A 14,228-nucleotide genomic window follows, 5' to 3' on the forward strand; every position below is an offset into this window, starting at 1 on the left:
AAGGACACAAACTTACTCGAATACATCAGCTCAGGAAAACCACTCTAAGCATGCTGTTGGAAGCCGTTCTCTTCTGGATGCGGTCTGGGTTTTTAACCTCTCTCACTTATTACCTGTGGCTTTTAGATAACAACTCACACTGCATTCCTCGGGAGTAACTCTGCTGCTTATTTCCTTTTGGAGCAATAAGCTCCTCCTAGCAACACTGCCGGGGGAAAGGGAGGCTCCTACCAGAAGGAAAGGAGGTGGAAAAGAGATAAGCAGAAGATGATCAAAACCAGACAGCGGTCAGCCTTCAAGTTGCCTGAGAAGTGCTGAAAATCCCCAAATTGCTGTCACACCATGACGTGGGCTGTTCCTTGGAAAGAAAGTTCCTAAGTTACTATTAAGCAGGATTGACAGCCCTCACAGTTCCATCCAGACTTTTGCTGTTTCTGGTTATCTCTTACAGATGCTGTTTCTGGGACAGTGGGACTTACAGGTAGGAACTATGGTTAAGATTTCAGAGAAGCAAAACTCCCACATTCTCTTGCTACCTTGGGGCAGAGAGAAAGTCTTAGAAGAATCCAGAGCTCCTGCAGCTGGTGCCATCACTGTCACTGACCACCTGTGGGACTCCCACAGCCATCCCTGGACTCCTTACTGGTTAGATGAGAACGCATCTACCTGAGGCTTCTTTCATTCTGTGAGCAAATACAGCAATGTCTCAGCTGGAGAACTACTGCTAAAAATAGAAGGGCTGACAGTGAATATTTCTTACCTACAGTACAGCTTACAAAATCCCATCACACACGGTTATAACTGGACTCAGCACTCCCAGCTCTTACATGAAACCAGATGCTTCTCTGGTGCTTCTTAGAAGGAACAGCAGCAGGTGTGGTTGGTGGCAGGTGATGGTTGGACTGGATGGTCTCAGTGACCTTTTCCAATTGTAATGATTGTATGATTCTGTGATTGTATGATTTTGTATCTGAGAAGAAACACTAAACTTTCTAGATCAGGAAATCAAACTGATACCGAATTCTTAGCAGTATGATGACAACTGATTGCCTACAGAGTTCTACAGAAGAAAGAGCTGGAGCCAAAGCTGCACTCAATTCAGATCAGTGTTTCTAATTCCTTTTACTGAGAATTCAGACAGCCTCCTGCCTCAGTCCCACTGAGACAAATTAGCAACAGAAGGCGGTTTCTTAGGAGAGATGGTTAATCATGGTCAAAAAAAATCACTTATAATAAATGAGAAAAATAAGAGATGGAGAAGTTCCTTATTTCCACAGCATTTCTTTTTGGAGAATATGCAAATATAGCACACAACACATTTTCATTTATGACACATGAGAGAAGGACGCATGAATTTTCAGTGTGGTTTAGTTAGAAAGCAAACCTGGGTTTAGCCTCCTCATGTCATTCTGTTGCACGTTGGAACAAAAACTATTATTACCATAAAGAAAAACATGTCAAAGCTTCCAGTTTTTAAATAAATGATTCAATAATTAAGCAATTTACTTGTAAATTATCAGAAACATAATCTCACACTCATAAAATACCGAGCTTTCAGAGCACGCAGCCTGCAGAACAACTGGATCTGGGGCTGGTGAATGGAGCATCCTCAGCAGTTTCCATAAGGAAACTGGATTTTTAGAACAGTTGCCCCTGTGCCCTGCTCCTTCATTGTGGCCATAATTAACAAGTGGCAGAAATAGCATGAAAGAGCTGCAGAGCAGCACACGGCAGGCGAAGGCAGGTGATGCTTCTGTCAAGTATTTTCCTTCTGCCCCCTCTGCCTCCCAACACCTTCTGCTGCATTGGATGGATCACCTGGTAGTAATCATAATTACAGCCATGATTCCTCGTGTATTTACACACATCTCCGAGCTGCACAGATGGTCATAGTCAGAGATGGGGATTTTATAGGTCTTTCTAACTAATGTACCTGTAGCATGGCCCAAATCCCCATGGAAAGCAGAGCTGGGAGATTTCCAACATTATCATCACTGTAACAAAAAATAACAGTGGAGAGAAACCTGTCCTGTTTATCCACCATCAGACTGCAGGAATTTCTGGGCACTGGAGCCCCATAGCAGCATGGCTCCCTGTTCTGGCCTGGTTTGCCACCCCATCGGTTTCAGCTCTTCAGCTGTTCTGGGCCTGGGCACATGAACATGAGATAAACGTGCCCTATGCCACAGGGCTGGCCGGAGAGCTCTGAACTCCATGAACAGAGGATAACATCAGATGAGACATCAGGTAAGCTGTCTGTCACTGAAAACACCTGGAAGTGTGACAGATTTTTTTGCACGCTACATCAGATTGCGTTCATCTGGAGCCCAACAGAAAGCAGACCCCGACTGCCCTTAGAGACTTGCATAGAAAACACAAATTCTGCTCACTTTGCTTATCTAACATGCACTGCAGCACACTTTCCTGAGGCAGCGCCCATCTCTTCCTTGGTCCCCCCACAGCAAGTACCGCTTCCCCAGCATCCAGCCCCACAGCTGGGCAGGCGATGGACACAGCCCATCCCTGCCTTCCTCGGGTGAGCAGCATCCCGCAGCCACGCTCTGCGGGGGGGTCTCTGCCTTTGCCCTTGACGGGCTGGCGGTGGGAAGCGGCAGAATATGAATAGCTGCGTTTTAACACAACCTCTTCCTTATTCAGAGAACCTGGCAGACAGAAACCAGGTGGGCTCCCAGCGCAGTGGCACGGAGCCGTGCTGGCAGCAGATGGCAGCACCTGCACCTCCCGGGAGCCGCATCCGCGATTGGTGCCGTATTGCGAGCGGTTCCAGACGCCGGAGAGGACGCGTGTCAGCAGAGATCTCCTCCTCCTGGTAAATGTGGAACAGCTGTTTGACCCCCAGCGAGCCCCTGGCCCAGAGCTGGCTGCCGCCTGCGGCACCGCGTGGAGAAGCTCAGCCTGCGGGCCCCACTGCTGCACAACCCAGCTGCATCCACGTGTGCTCTGTGTGCATTGTGGCAAAGGGGAGAGAAAGACTTGCTGAGCCAACAGCCAGGAAACAAGCAAGTGGCAAGACAGACCACAACCAGTTCCTGTGAAAGCATTCCAATACTCCTGAGTTTATGGTAATTTTCCATTAAGAATATCTGGTCTTTGAACAGCTTAGTTAGCAATGGCAAATGATGCTGCAGATGAGTACTTGAGATGGTAATCCTAAGTTCCTTCCTTGTTTAGAAACTCGTAGGCTTTGGGAATTCACATTACATCAAAACCAAAAGCCCTACAGACTCATTGTGGTGTCCACATTCTCCGTTGCTCCTGCAGCCCTACCATCTGTCACTGTCCACTGACAAAACATCTGCATCCTGCCCTTCCTTCACTCTGCCCACACTGCCTCCAGCCCCACACACCCCAGTGCCCTGCAGCCCAACACCATTCCTCCACAACTCACTTCACTTGCTTCCTACATCTCTTACATACAAAAAATGACAAACAGAAAATTCTTGTCCAGGTTTTGCTGATCCCCATAAGATCTGCAGATGAGAAGAGCCAAATGAGTGCAGAGCATTGTGAATCTCCTGGCAGGCAGGAATCCTACATACGTGTGACAAACACAAAATACTCAGGAAGGGATCAACAACAAGAAGATTTCATTTGGTTCTAATCTAATTTCTCACAAACATTAGAGCTCATTTCCATTTCAATCAAATCTGCTTGCATATTCCTTGTGCTCGCGACAATTTATGCTCATAAGTTCATACTGGGTTACCTAAAAGAAACAAACACATCTTGTTTGACTCGGTAACTGAAATGACAGTGAAATATTTTGGTCTTGAGCGGTATATGAATAAAGGGGGAAAAGGAGCTGTTGCATGCTTGTGGGCCTACAAACACTCCTCTTTGACAGTCAGAACAGAAAAAAAAAAAAAAATCAATGGAAAGAAAAGCTCTGTTTTGCTTATAGGAAAGGATGAGGCGCAGGGACTGATTTAGCTTCCTATTGTTTTCCCAGCAATGATTCCACATCCAGAAAAAGTACCGTAAGTCAAGGGAGGAAGAACACACTGTGCAAAGTTAAATCTTGCACTCCTGGGGTCTGTTCTGCAGTCTGGTGGTTCACCCCATCAGCCCCAGGGACACAAGTACAAACCTGGATCTGCACACACCTGGAGCATGAGGTGTTGCCATTGCACTCTTGGCTAGAGCTATTTGTTCACATAAGGACGACAACTAAAAAGTTAATTCATGGCTTTGATTGAGCTCAGGACTTTATAAATATGACAGCATTGTCTCACTGAAGGCCAAACACAACCCTTGTCCCTCCTGACTGCAAAGACAGCTCAACACAGAACGACTCAAAGCCACCCGCCTGTTTGACTTGCTTTAACAACAGGCACAAGCACCAACAGAACCGTAGCTCACACTGCAAGACACAGCCAGCATAGCTGATCTTTGAAAATGCATCTGGGTCAGTGGTTGCCTCAAGTAGAATAAACGGGCTGCACGAGTGAAACACCCTTCAGTGAAACACCAAACATTACCCTGTGGACCCAACTCGTGCTGATGAGGACAAATGGGTCCTTTTAGAGCAGGATTTTTAAATGCGCAAAGTGATTTGGGAATACAAGTCCCAGAGGTTTCCCCGGTGCCTCAGGTGCACAACCTGCAGGCTCTGTCTAAAAAGTCTGCCCTTAAACTGTACTCAGCTTTGTAATGTTGAAACCCCTGGCGATACTCAGCAATTCATCTTGGCACACAGATAGCATCACTTAATCACGGATATTCAAATATCTATAATCATCAATTAGGCCTCCAAACATCTCAGCTGGCTAGAAAGAAATGGTTACTTTAATTATACACATTGAAATAAGCTACAGGTGGTAACAGAGAAGATGGGATTAATTGCAGTTACACGAGGAGTTACAGCCGGGCTGCCCAGCTCAGCGCCTCCATCCAGCCGCTCTCCCTCCCCTCACATCCCTGCAGCACAAGCAATGACCTTTTGCAAAGCCCAACACACGCTGCACAGGGAGCAGGCACACCTACATTCACACAGGTCACTCTTACTCACAGTAACGAAGCTACCTGTAAGCATCAGCACGTATGTCTTTGCACTGCCAATTAAACAGAACTTGGTTGCAATTACCCCTACTAAGCGGCCTGTTCCGGCTCCGGGATCTGCTTCGCTGTCTCTGAAGTCGTGACCTCCGGAGCAGACGATAGTAGTAAGACGGTCTCCCAGAACTTTTCCTGCTGTTCATTGACATTTTTCTGTCTATTTTACACATACACACATGCAGGCACAGGTTCACTCTCCCCTCTGGCAAAGTAGCAACAGTTCCAGCGTGTAATCAACGGGAGGTTGTTCTGTGCGGTGGAAAGGGAGAGGGGGGAAGAGGAACTCTTCACTTTACACATTTAAAAAGAAAAACAACAGGAAGAAAACATAAAAAAGACAGAGAGAAAAAAAAAAATAAAGGAATGCGGCACCAGAGTACATGTCTCAGCAGAGGGAGGGCTTGAAGCAAGCAAGATAGACTGTACTAACAATTCCTGCCCCCAAAAAGATAAGCGCTTGTGCTGAAGTTGGAATAGGAAGCCAGAGTTGGCCTGGACTCTTGAAACATGAAGAAAAGGCTGGAAGAAATCCTGGACTGGATCATCCCCACTGGACAGCAGCATCCGACCGAGCAGCACTGGAGGAAAGCAACGCTTGCTGCAGGAGAGCAGCCGGGCAGCCCCTGCCTGCCAGCAGCTGCACGCTCCGGGATGGAGTGCCAGGCAGCCGGGCTGCAGCAGGAGGCAGCTATGGAATATGGGGCAGGAAGGGTATAACGATCTCCGGGCTATGGGACACATGTTAATAATCATCATGGAGCAAAAGCCCCGGAAAATAAAGTGAAATTTGAGAGGGGAAAACTTTAATTAGAACTTGAATGAACAGAGCTCCAGACTCCCCTGGAGGCCCATTTCCTTTCAACATTCAAACTGAGTTATAGCACATCCCATGAAATAGAGAAAGAGCCTATTTACCATTTGGGTTCTGATGGCAGTGAAGATTCTGTCTCCGGCTCATATTGCTCAATAAAATTACATTGCATTGGGCAGAATTAACGCTTTAAGCCATGGAAGAAAAGTGTAAAAGAAAACAGAATAACCAGACCAAAAAACTGCCCTCCAGATTTAGTTTTGAAGTGCCAGGTGAGAGGTAAATAGTCCATATTCCTTCACCAAAGCTCCTCTGTGGGCTGGCACAGATTGTGCCCTGCAGGACAAGCAGAGAGCACTGCAGAAACCCTGAGCCACAGCCAAGGACTGAGTGTGCTGCCACTCCTCACGGGTTGGCAGATAACAGAAAAATCTCTGATCAGAGTGGGGTGAACTGGAAAACATTTACACAACGCCTCTCTGTAGTGTGCCTTACTTCTGCTCTGCTTCCCAGACATTTGTGCAAACGTATCTCTGTGGTAGGACCAGGCAGGCTTGGCTGAGGATGAGCTGTGCTCCCTGCTTAGTTGGAGCTTCTGCAGGAGTCTGAAGGCTTTCCTGGGTTACACCGAGTTGTGCCTTCAGAAACAAGTAGCAGAAACCACCCGACCTTGGTTCCCTCGGTGTGACATCTCCTGTTAGTGCTTCATGTGGGAAACAAAAGGCCTTCTAGTTCTCCTAAGGACTGTCCCTTCCTTACCACCAGCAATCCACCCTACTTTCAGCATTTTGTACACTCACACAGTCATAAAAAACATTAGAACTTTACAAAACCTTTGTTGTCTTATTTACATATTATATAGGGAAAATATTGTGTTTATCAGTGGAGAAAGACCCTTTCAGGACAGGAAACAAGCCTCAGCCTTTAGTAAAGTCCATGCCTGGTTTTGAGGCCACACATAAGGAATTCAACAGCTTTTAGACTGTGCAGGAATGAGCCAATCACGGAAGCAATGACAAGTTCAGGTCAAGGAGGGAGCTCCAGCTGGACAGCAGAGGCTCCATCCCATGCTGCAGGGGGATGATGCGTGGGGACATTGCTCTGCTTGCACCCAGCACCAGCTGTCACCCAGCCCCACAACACATCACAGCAGAAAGGAGAAGGCTTCAATTGAATGCACGTCTGTTCTCACCTTGTTATCCAGAATGTTGGGGTTTAATTCATATTTGGGTAAATGAAAACACAAAAAACAATAAAGAAATGACAAAAAACTTTTCCCAAATGACCAGAGACTCATTCTGTACAGTTGATTTGGTTTGTAAATAGGGCCAAGAACAACTATAAGACAGTGATGGGAAAACCTGAAAATACTGAGGCTCAGTGACAGACCTGTTATAGACAAGAAGCCAAATGCTCACATCTCTCTCTGAATTTTGGTGTCCTAATGACTGAGCTGGTAGCTGAAAAGTAGCTTTTTCCTATTATGCTTTTATCATTAGAAATGTCCTTAAAAGAGCCAACCCACTTTATTTTTTAACTCTATTTCCAAGAGTAAAAAAAAAAAAAAGGCTCTGATGGAACTGAACGTTGAAACAAAACCATTTTAAAAGCTCATCCAAATTCAGACAGTCCAAAAGGGTGATGTCCACCCAGGTTGGTTTTGCCTAATTGGAACCACATGGCTCATCCTCCAAGCACGTGGGATGCAGTGGGATGCAGAGCATCCATCCTCACCTCAGTGTGCAGGTAGGAATGATGAGGACATGCAGGATGGCGGCCCTGCTTTCAGTGCACATTCACTCACATGTTCTTAAGCATCTGTTCCACGTTTAGGGATATTTCTGTTAATCAACCGAGTACATTCAGAAATGTCCATGCAGGTGACCGTAAAACAGGAGAACTTAATGAGGGACTATAAACTACCATGACAAGAGAAATCAGCCCTTCAATAAAAGCATAAGCAGTTGGGAGTTTCGTTCAAGTTTAGCCAGCTTGCCTCTGTCTCTCTCACTTCAACCAAGTTTGTAAAGGTTTTAAGTTCAGATGCAGCATAGCAGCAGGCAACAAAATGAATGACCCGTCTGGGAGGGAATGTGGCTGCTCTGGACCTTTCCAATTAATCCACCGCTACTTTTTTTCTTCCTTTCTTCTTTTTTTTTCTTCTTTCCAAAAGCCACATCCTGACACAAACGCTCTTTTGTGTATAGCTGAATCTACCACTTGCAAACGTTAGATATATTAACTGTTCTGGAGGAAAGCTGACAACGTTAGAATCTATCTCTACAACAACACATCACAGTTGTGCTGTTCCCAGAGCAGAGCAATGGGCTGAGCTGTTGAGCTCTACTGAACCTCTCCATAAGAGGAGCAAACGGAGCCAAATATAGTGATGATTTTGGGGTGCCAGCACTGAACAGTAACCTAACCCATGGAATTAAATGCCCACTGTATGATACACCCAGTGTTTACACCACTGAGATTCAGAGGAAGGCTAGAGCACCCACAATCAGCCTTGTGTCCCCTGTCATCTCCCTGTGTTAACCTGCTTCTAAGCTCTCTTAACACCGGATTTATTTCACTCCTTCACCAAAACTAACAGCATGTGAATAAACTGTAAATTAGCACCAAAATAAGTTCTGGGACAGAGAGCTACACAAACATGGGTTTGTTTGCTTTGACATCAAAAGGAGCAGGCTGCTGCCTGAGGGTTTGCTCAGCTACAGCAGGGCTGTGGGCTGCATGGGGCTGCTGGAAGACATGCCTCCCGGGGGCTAACACTCAGCTTTTTTATCATTTGTTTATTGCTTTGTGCTGGGAAAATAATGACTGCATTTCAGAATGCATGTTCCCAGTGCAGACTCTACCATTAAACCTCTTGCTTTCCCAAAGGACTTTACAAGGAAACAATCATTCCTCTCAGCTCCCTCAGACCTCATTGCATGGAACCTGAATCCCTTCTTCTGAAAGGAAGGGTTTCATTCCTTTCTTGAGGGCGCAGTCCTGGCCCAAAGTAAAGTTATGAGGATACACTGATTTGTACACTGGCCTCTGAATTTACCTTTTGGATGAGAGCAGCTTTAGTTCATTTCATTTCCCACATTTATTCCACAAAGAACTGAACAGAAGCTTTCAAAAGTTAGCAAAATAAAGAAGAAAAAAAAAAAAAAGGAATTAGTTGCTCTGCATTGGCCAGTATAGAGGGGAATGGTGGACGCTGGCTGAATTTCTAATTAGCATTTGGTCAGAGAGCTGCAGATCTATCAACATGAAGCTGAAAAACATCCAAGTGCTGCCCTGCTCTCCATGTCATATATAAACACACTTCTGAAGAGTGCCAGTACTTCTCTCGCAGTCTGAGGCAATGAATAAGGGAGTCATCTCTGAGGAGCATCAGACTTTTTAAACAAAAGCTTAATACAAGTGTTCTTGCTCCATCCCAGTCGCTCTCCGGATTTGCCTGCTTGGATTTGCTCTCGAGTTCATTGCGGTATGCAGTTCAGCACCCCGCGAGCTGGCAGGTTTCCAGGCTTATTGCCTCAAGGCTACCAGAGATATATAAGCTCATACACAGAGCCAGAGAGGAAGGCAATTTCCTTTGTATAAGGAGAATTTAACTTTCAGCTCAGCTCTACTCTTACCAAGCAGAACAGACCTGGTTTTCAAGCAGCATTGTAAAAGACGTTTGTGCTGAAACTACTCTGCTCCATCTTTGCTCACCTCCCACCCCCTCCAGCCGCTTGGCTTTCAGGAAGACCCCCCCTCGGGCAGAAAGGTGCTGTCGGGGGCCCTCCCTGGTGAGCTCTCTTGCTGCAGTCTGAGCGGGGCCTTCCCTGCTCCCAGGTACAACCTCCAAGGAAAACAGAGCAGAAAAAAAGGAAAGAAAAAAGAGCAACTAAAGAGGCAACACAGTCAACTGATTCCAAGTGAGAATCCAAACAGGAGAATATTCAGCAACGCATTACAGACATAAGTAACCATACTTAACCCAGCAAGAGGGCTGGAGCCAAAGAGTCAAAAATCATAAAACTTAGATTTTATTTTATTTCTGCTCTGGTAGAATAGATTTGATGTGGAAGAAAAGAAGCAATGTGACATTTTCTGATTTTTAACTCTGCTCCTTAAAAAGCCTTCAGTGACACGTTGGGAGGCTAAAGAAGGAAGGTTGCATATACATGAAAATAAAATACTACTTTCCATAAAGTAAAATGCTGATTATTTTAAGGTTGCATAGACAAGTTATTTGCCACCTGAGGTGGATGGCATCAGCTCTTTGATTGCCTCACAAAAAAAACAAAACAAAACAAAACAAAAAAAAAAGGCTCACAGATTTGGAAGCAGGATGGGAAACATTTACATTCAATTTAAACACAGAATTAATGATTCTCCATTCATTGGTATGTAACAACTCTATGGGGTAGTTTTCCTGTCTGCAGGTTGATGAAATCAAAATGGAATTGAGGAAGTTATTTTATCTGGTATAGATAATGAATGAGTAGAAAAAAAGGAAAAAGGAAAGTTAATATTAAACAAGAGTTTAGGAGGTGTTGTACGAGTGACATCAGAGCACAAATGCTTTTAGCACTCTCTACATACAGGCTATTTACAGTCATCATGTATTTCCTCTGGCAGTGCCTGGAGATCCCAAGGAGATCAATGCTGTATGGCTGTGCGATCTGTGTACACCACCAAACAAGAGATGAGTCCTTGTTCAAAGCAATCTTAGTCTAATGAACTGCACACACGATGGCCCACACTTCAAGCAATAACCACCATGCCCAGGAATGGAGGATGGAGCCCTGAGAGATGTCAGTGAGGCCATGAGGGAAGGCTACAGCTGGGCCCAAAGAACTGAGCTGGCTTCCTCCTCTCTTGTGACAATCCCCTTGTGATGAATAAGCATTAACTGTCATAGTGTCTTTTTTTTCTACAGTGTATTCCGTCCAACAGAGCACTGATGCTTTTGCAAATACCTGTTCAGCTTTTCAGCATACTTAAAATGTACACAGATTCTCTTTCTCACTCAGGTAAAACAAAAATTTCAAATGAAAGTATGAAATATTAAGTAGGAAAGTCAAGTCTTTGGCTTTTAATACATTATGTCCTGATTTTGAGGAATAGTTGTCACATATTTGAGACATGTGAGCAGATATCTCGTAGGAAGAGAGAAGCAAGAGAAGCAGAAATACTACTTGGGATTTTTACCTCCAAACCCCAACAAATCTGCCAACCAGCCAGCAGAGATTTGGGCCTCAACATTTCATTTCCCTACACAACCAGCAGCTTCTTGACAGGGGGAATTTGGTACAACATCCCAGCTCCCAAGCACAGCAGGCTGTCAAACATTCATGGTGCTGGAGTGGCTGATGAAGGACATGATGAAGGGACTCACACAGGAAGGGCTGCTCACTCCCCAAGCACCTTACAGGGACAACAGGGAGAGCCAGGGCGCCTGGGAACCCAACTGGAGGTGTTTCCTGCTCTGCGCAACAAGCTCCTTAGGGCAGAGAACAGGGAAAGGCCCAGGGACTGACCTCAAAGCCAAACACTTCCTGACTGTTTCCCGGTAGAACAATAGAGCTAAAGAACACAAACTTTTTCAAATCAGGTTCCAGCTAGCTGGGGGAGACCAAAACAACATCTTCATTGACTCTAGATTTATTTACATGTATTCCTGACAACAAAGAATGCCCTACTCAGACAATCTGGTTTATAACCTGTCTAGTAATCATGCTAATAAAATGTAGGAAGTCTAAATCTGTCTTAAGATTTGTGCTATCATTTCCACAGACCTAATTAAGTCATTTAACACATGGTCTAAAGGAAACTGAAGGAGAAACTTTTGCCAGAATCAAACATCCAATGCCTCAGAACAGCTTGGTGCTTTAAATAACCCAGGAGGGAAAAAAAACAACATGAGTGTACAATCTCCATTGTACAGCAGAAATTCCCATAGCAAACCTCACAGCAAAAAGAAAAATCTTGCACAAAACCCCACATCAAACAAAGCCCTCCACACACAGACGGAGCCGTACGACACTTCCTTGCACCATGCGTCCTCCATGAGTAGCTGCCGGGAGGAAATGTTTGCTTAAGCCTGCTTATTCTTCACAAAAAGGCTTATTACTAAAACAAAGTGTTAACAATGATTCATTGAATGATTAGCAGAGTAACCTCGGCTCTGTGTTTCCAAAGATCTCCAATTTCCTTCTCCAAGACAGAATTCAAGCAGTGCTCTGTTGTGACCCCTGCGAGCCGACCCACGGGTCTGCTGTGAACTCAACTTACAGCCAACACAGCCACATTCACTGCTGCTCTTTTATTTGTTCCCTGAACACAGCCGAGCCAGCACTGCTATGTGCGGGGTCACCTCGCCAGCCAGACTAAAACAAACACGTTTCCTTGTTGCAGAGGCTGCAGCCATAAAACATTCCCTCCGCTGGCTGCCACGGGCTCAGCACAGAGCTGGCTCAGCAGCGCCGCATGCCGCACCAGTTGGGCGCTCTCACACTTCCAATGGGAGAAGGGCGAGAGTTGTTCCGAGATGAACCACATCAATGTTGTGATCCGACTGCTCTGTCTGTGCAGTCATAGACAGCAGTGGGGTTTTTCCCCCCCAGGTCTGTACTAACATTAACCACAGCAGTTACCACATCGCGACGCACGTTTTTCCCTGGCACCAGATTGTTATTATTTTATAAATAGCTTATTTCTTCAAATAAAATGCTGTGAAATAAATCCTTTGGTCAAAAATGTTTGCATTGTGATTTCAGTTGGAAATCTGAGCACTTTTAAATGTAAGTAAATATGTTTACTTATATTTAGTAAAAAGAAATATGAGTAAAAAGGGGAAAGTGACTTTTTTAGGGTAAAAATCAAGCTGGAAGAGGGTCAGGATTCTCAACTTCACTATCAGCAAATTTTAATTAAAAAAAAATCACCCTTGGGTTAGGAATCTTATTATGAGATACACCATAATAGCACATTATTGTACAAAACAACACATTCTCTCTTAATTTTGGTGAACATACATAACCAAAGGAACTATTTCCTAACTGTATCTGTATTTTGAATCTCAGTAGTAACCTTGCTGCTGTGTTGCTGCAGGGAAGGTGATGAAGCTTTGGCACCACTGGCTTCCTATGCCGAATCTGTAGTTAGAAGCAGAAATGTCAGCTATTTGTTGTATGTTCAGATGGAGTGGCTCTCCTACGCAGTGTGCTGAGAGGGCAGGAAATCCATCTGCAGCTCTGAAGGCTGCTGCAGGGCATCGTCAGCCTTCTTTACATGGAAGCCTGATCTGTCCCGACTCAAAGTGGGGAGGAGAGTTTTACAGGCAGGTCAGTAACTGCCCACAAACCTTGATGTTCCCCAGCTCACCTCCCATACAAGGGCACATGAGATCCACACAGCTCTACAAGTCAACAGCTGGGTGTTGAATCTCATGATACCGTCACATTGAAGGCAGCATCCATGCTGACAAGTGAAATGGAAGATTAAATGTTTACACATGCTATATAAAACTTTCTTTTTGATTAATTAATAGATTAGATATCTCTAATTCACGTTTAAATGTCTGATAATGATCTTATATTCCTATAACAAATCACTGATGTGTGTACACACAATTCAAACTTCATTTTCCGTGTGACAGATTATTTTCTTCCTTTCCCTGCAACATAATTTGCAAACTATACTACGAGTGTAGTTGCTTGTTTTACTTTCCTGGCACCACATTACACTTTTAAGGAATGTTTCTGGCAAGGATGTTTGTTAGCCATCTCCCTTATCAGACTTGCATGACAGCACATGGCAGAAAACACCATCCATTTAAAAGCATGCCCCGGTAACAAGTTAAAACACTAAAATGTGTCTATTGTTTTTAGAGACCGCTTTACAAAGCCAACTGGAAATCCTTCTATCAATTTTTAAACACCATTGTGAGAGTGGCTTGTTTTAATCCCCGTTCTTCCCTCTGGCATGAAGTCGAAGCGCAGCAACACAGAGAGAAGTCTGGGAGAAGTTATTCACGGTCAGCAGCCTGCAAAAAGTGAGGACCCTTCTGAAACAACACCCATGACAAAGGGTCTACGTACTGCAGTGGGGGTGGATACTGTGAATGTGAAGCACCAGCATTCACCTCCAGTCCCTGAGTACTGCTGTGCCACAACCCATTACTGCAGACCCACACACCAGGAGATGCCAACCTGTGCGGAGATTTGGTTGATAATCTGAGAGATGACACTCCAAACTGTGATGGTAGACAACACCCAGGAAGTCATGCAGGGGTTCCCTCCAGTGAGGATGCAATGCTCTTCTATTCCAGCACTGGTTTGAACTGAAG

At 44.9% G+C, this 14,228-nt stretch overlaps 1 protein-coding gene across 6 annotated transcripts in view; it reads right to left on the reverse strand.

The window, feature by feature from the left end:
• DAB2IP (DAB2 interacting protein) overlaps positions 1-14,228 on the reverse strand; it is a 155,657-nt gene that overhangs the window by 115,335 nt on the left and 26,094 nt on the right. For 4 of the 6 annotated variants that reach the window (XM_015878974.3, XM_015878973.3, XM_015878975.3 and 1 more), the window contains exon 1: positions 5,105-5,734. The exons of the other annotated variants lie outside the window; for them this stretch is intronic. In XM_015878974.3, the coding sequence (XP_015734460.2) occupies positions 5,105-5,246 (142 nt within the window). In that variant the 5' untranslated portion in view covers positions 5,247-5,734. Of the gene's footprint in view, positions 1-5,104; positions 5,735-14,228 lie in introns of those variants that run through there. 6 annotated transcript variants of the gene reach the window in all.

Source organism: Coturnix japonica, chromosome 21 (assembly GCF_054131305.1).
Source record: "Coturnix japonica strain WE chromosome 21, WE-NBRP24, whole genome shotgun sequence".
Classification (NCBI taxonomy): Eukaryota; Metazoa; Chordata; class Aves; order Galliformes; family Phasianidae; genus Coturnix; species Coturnix japonica.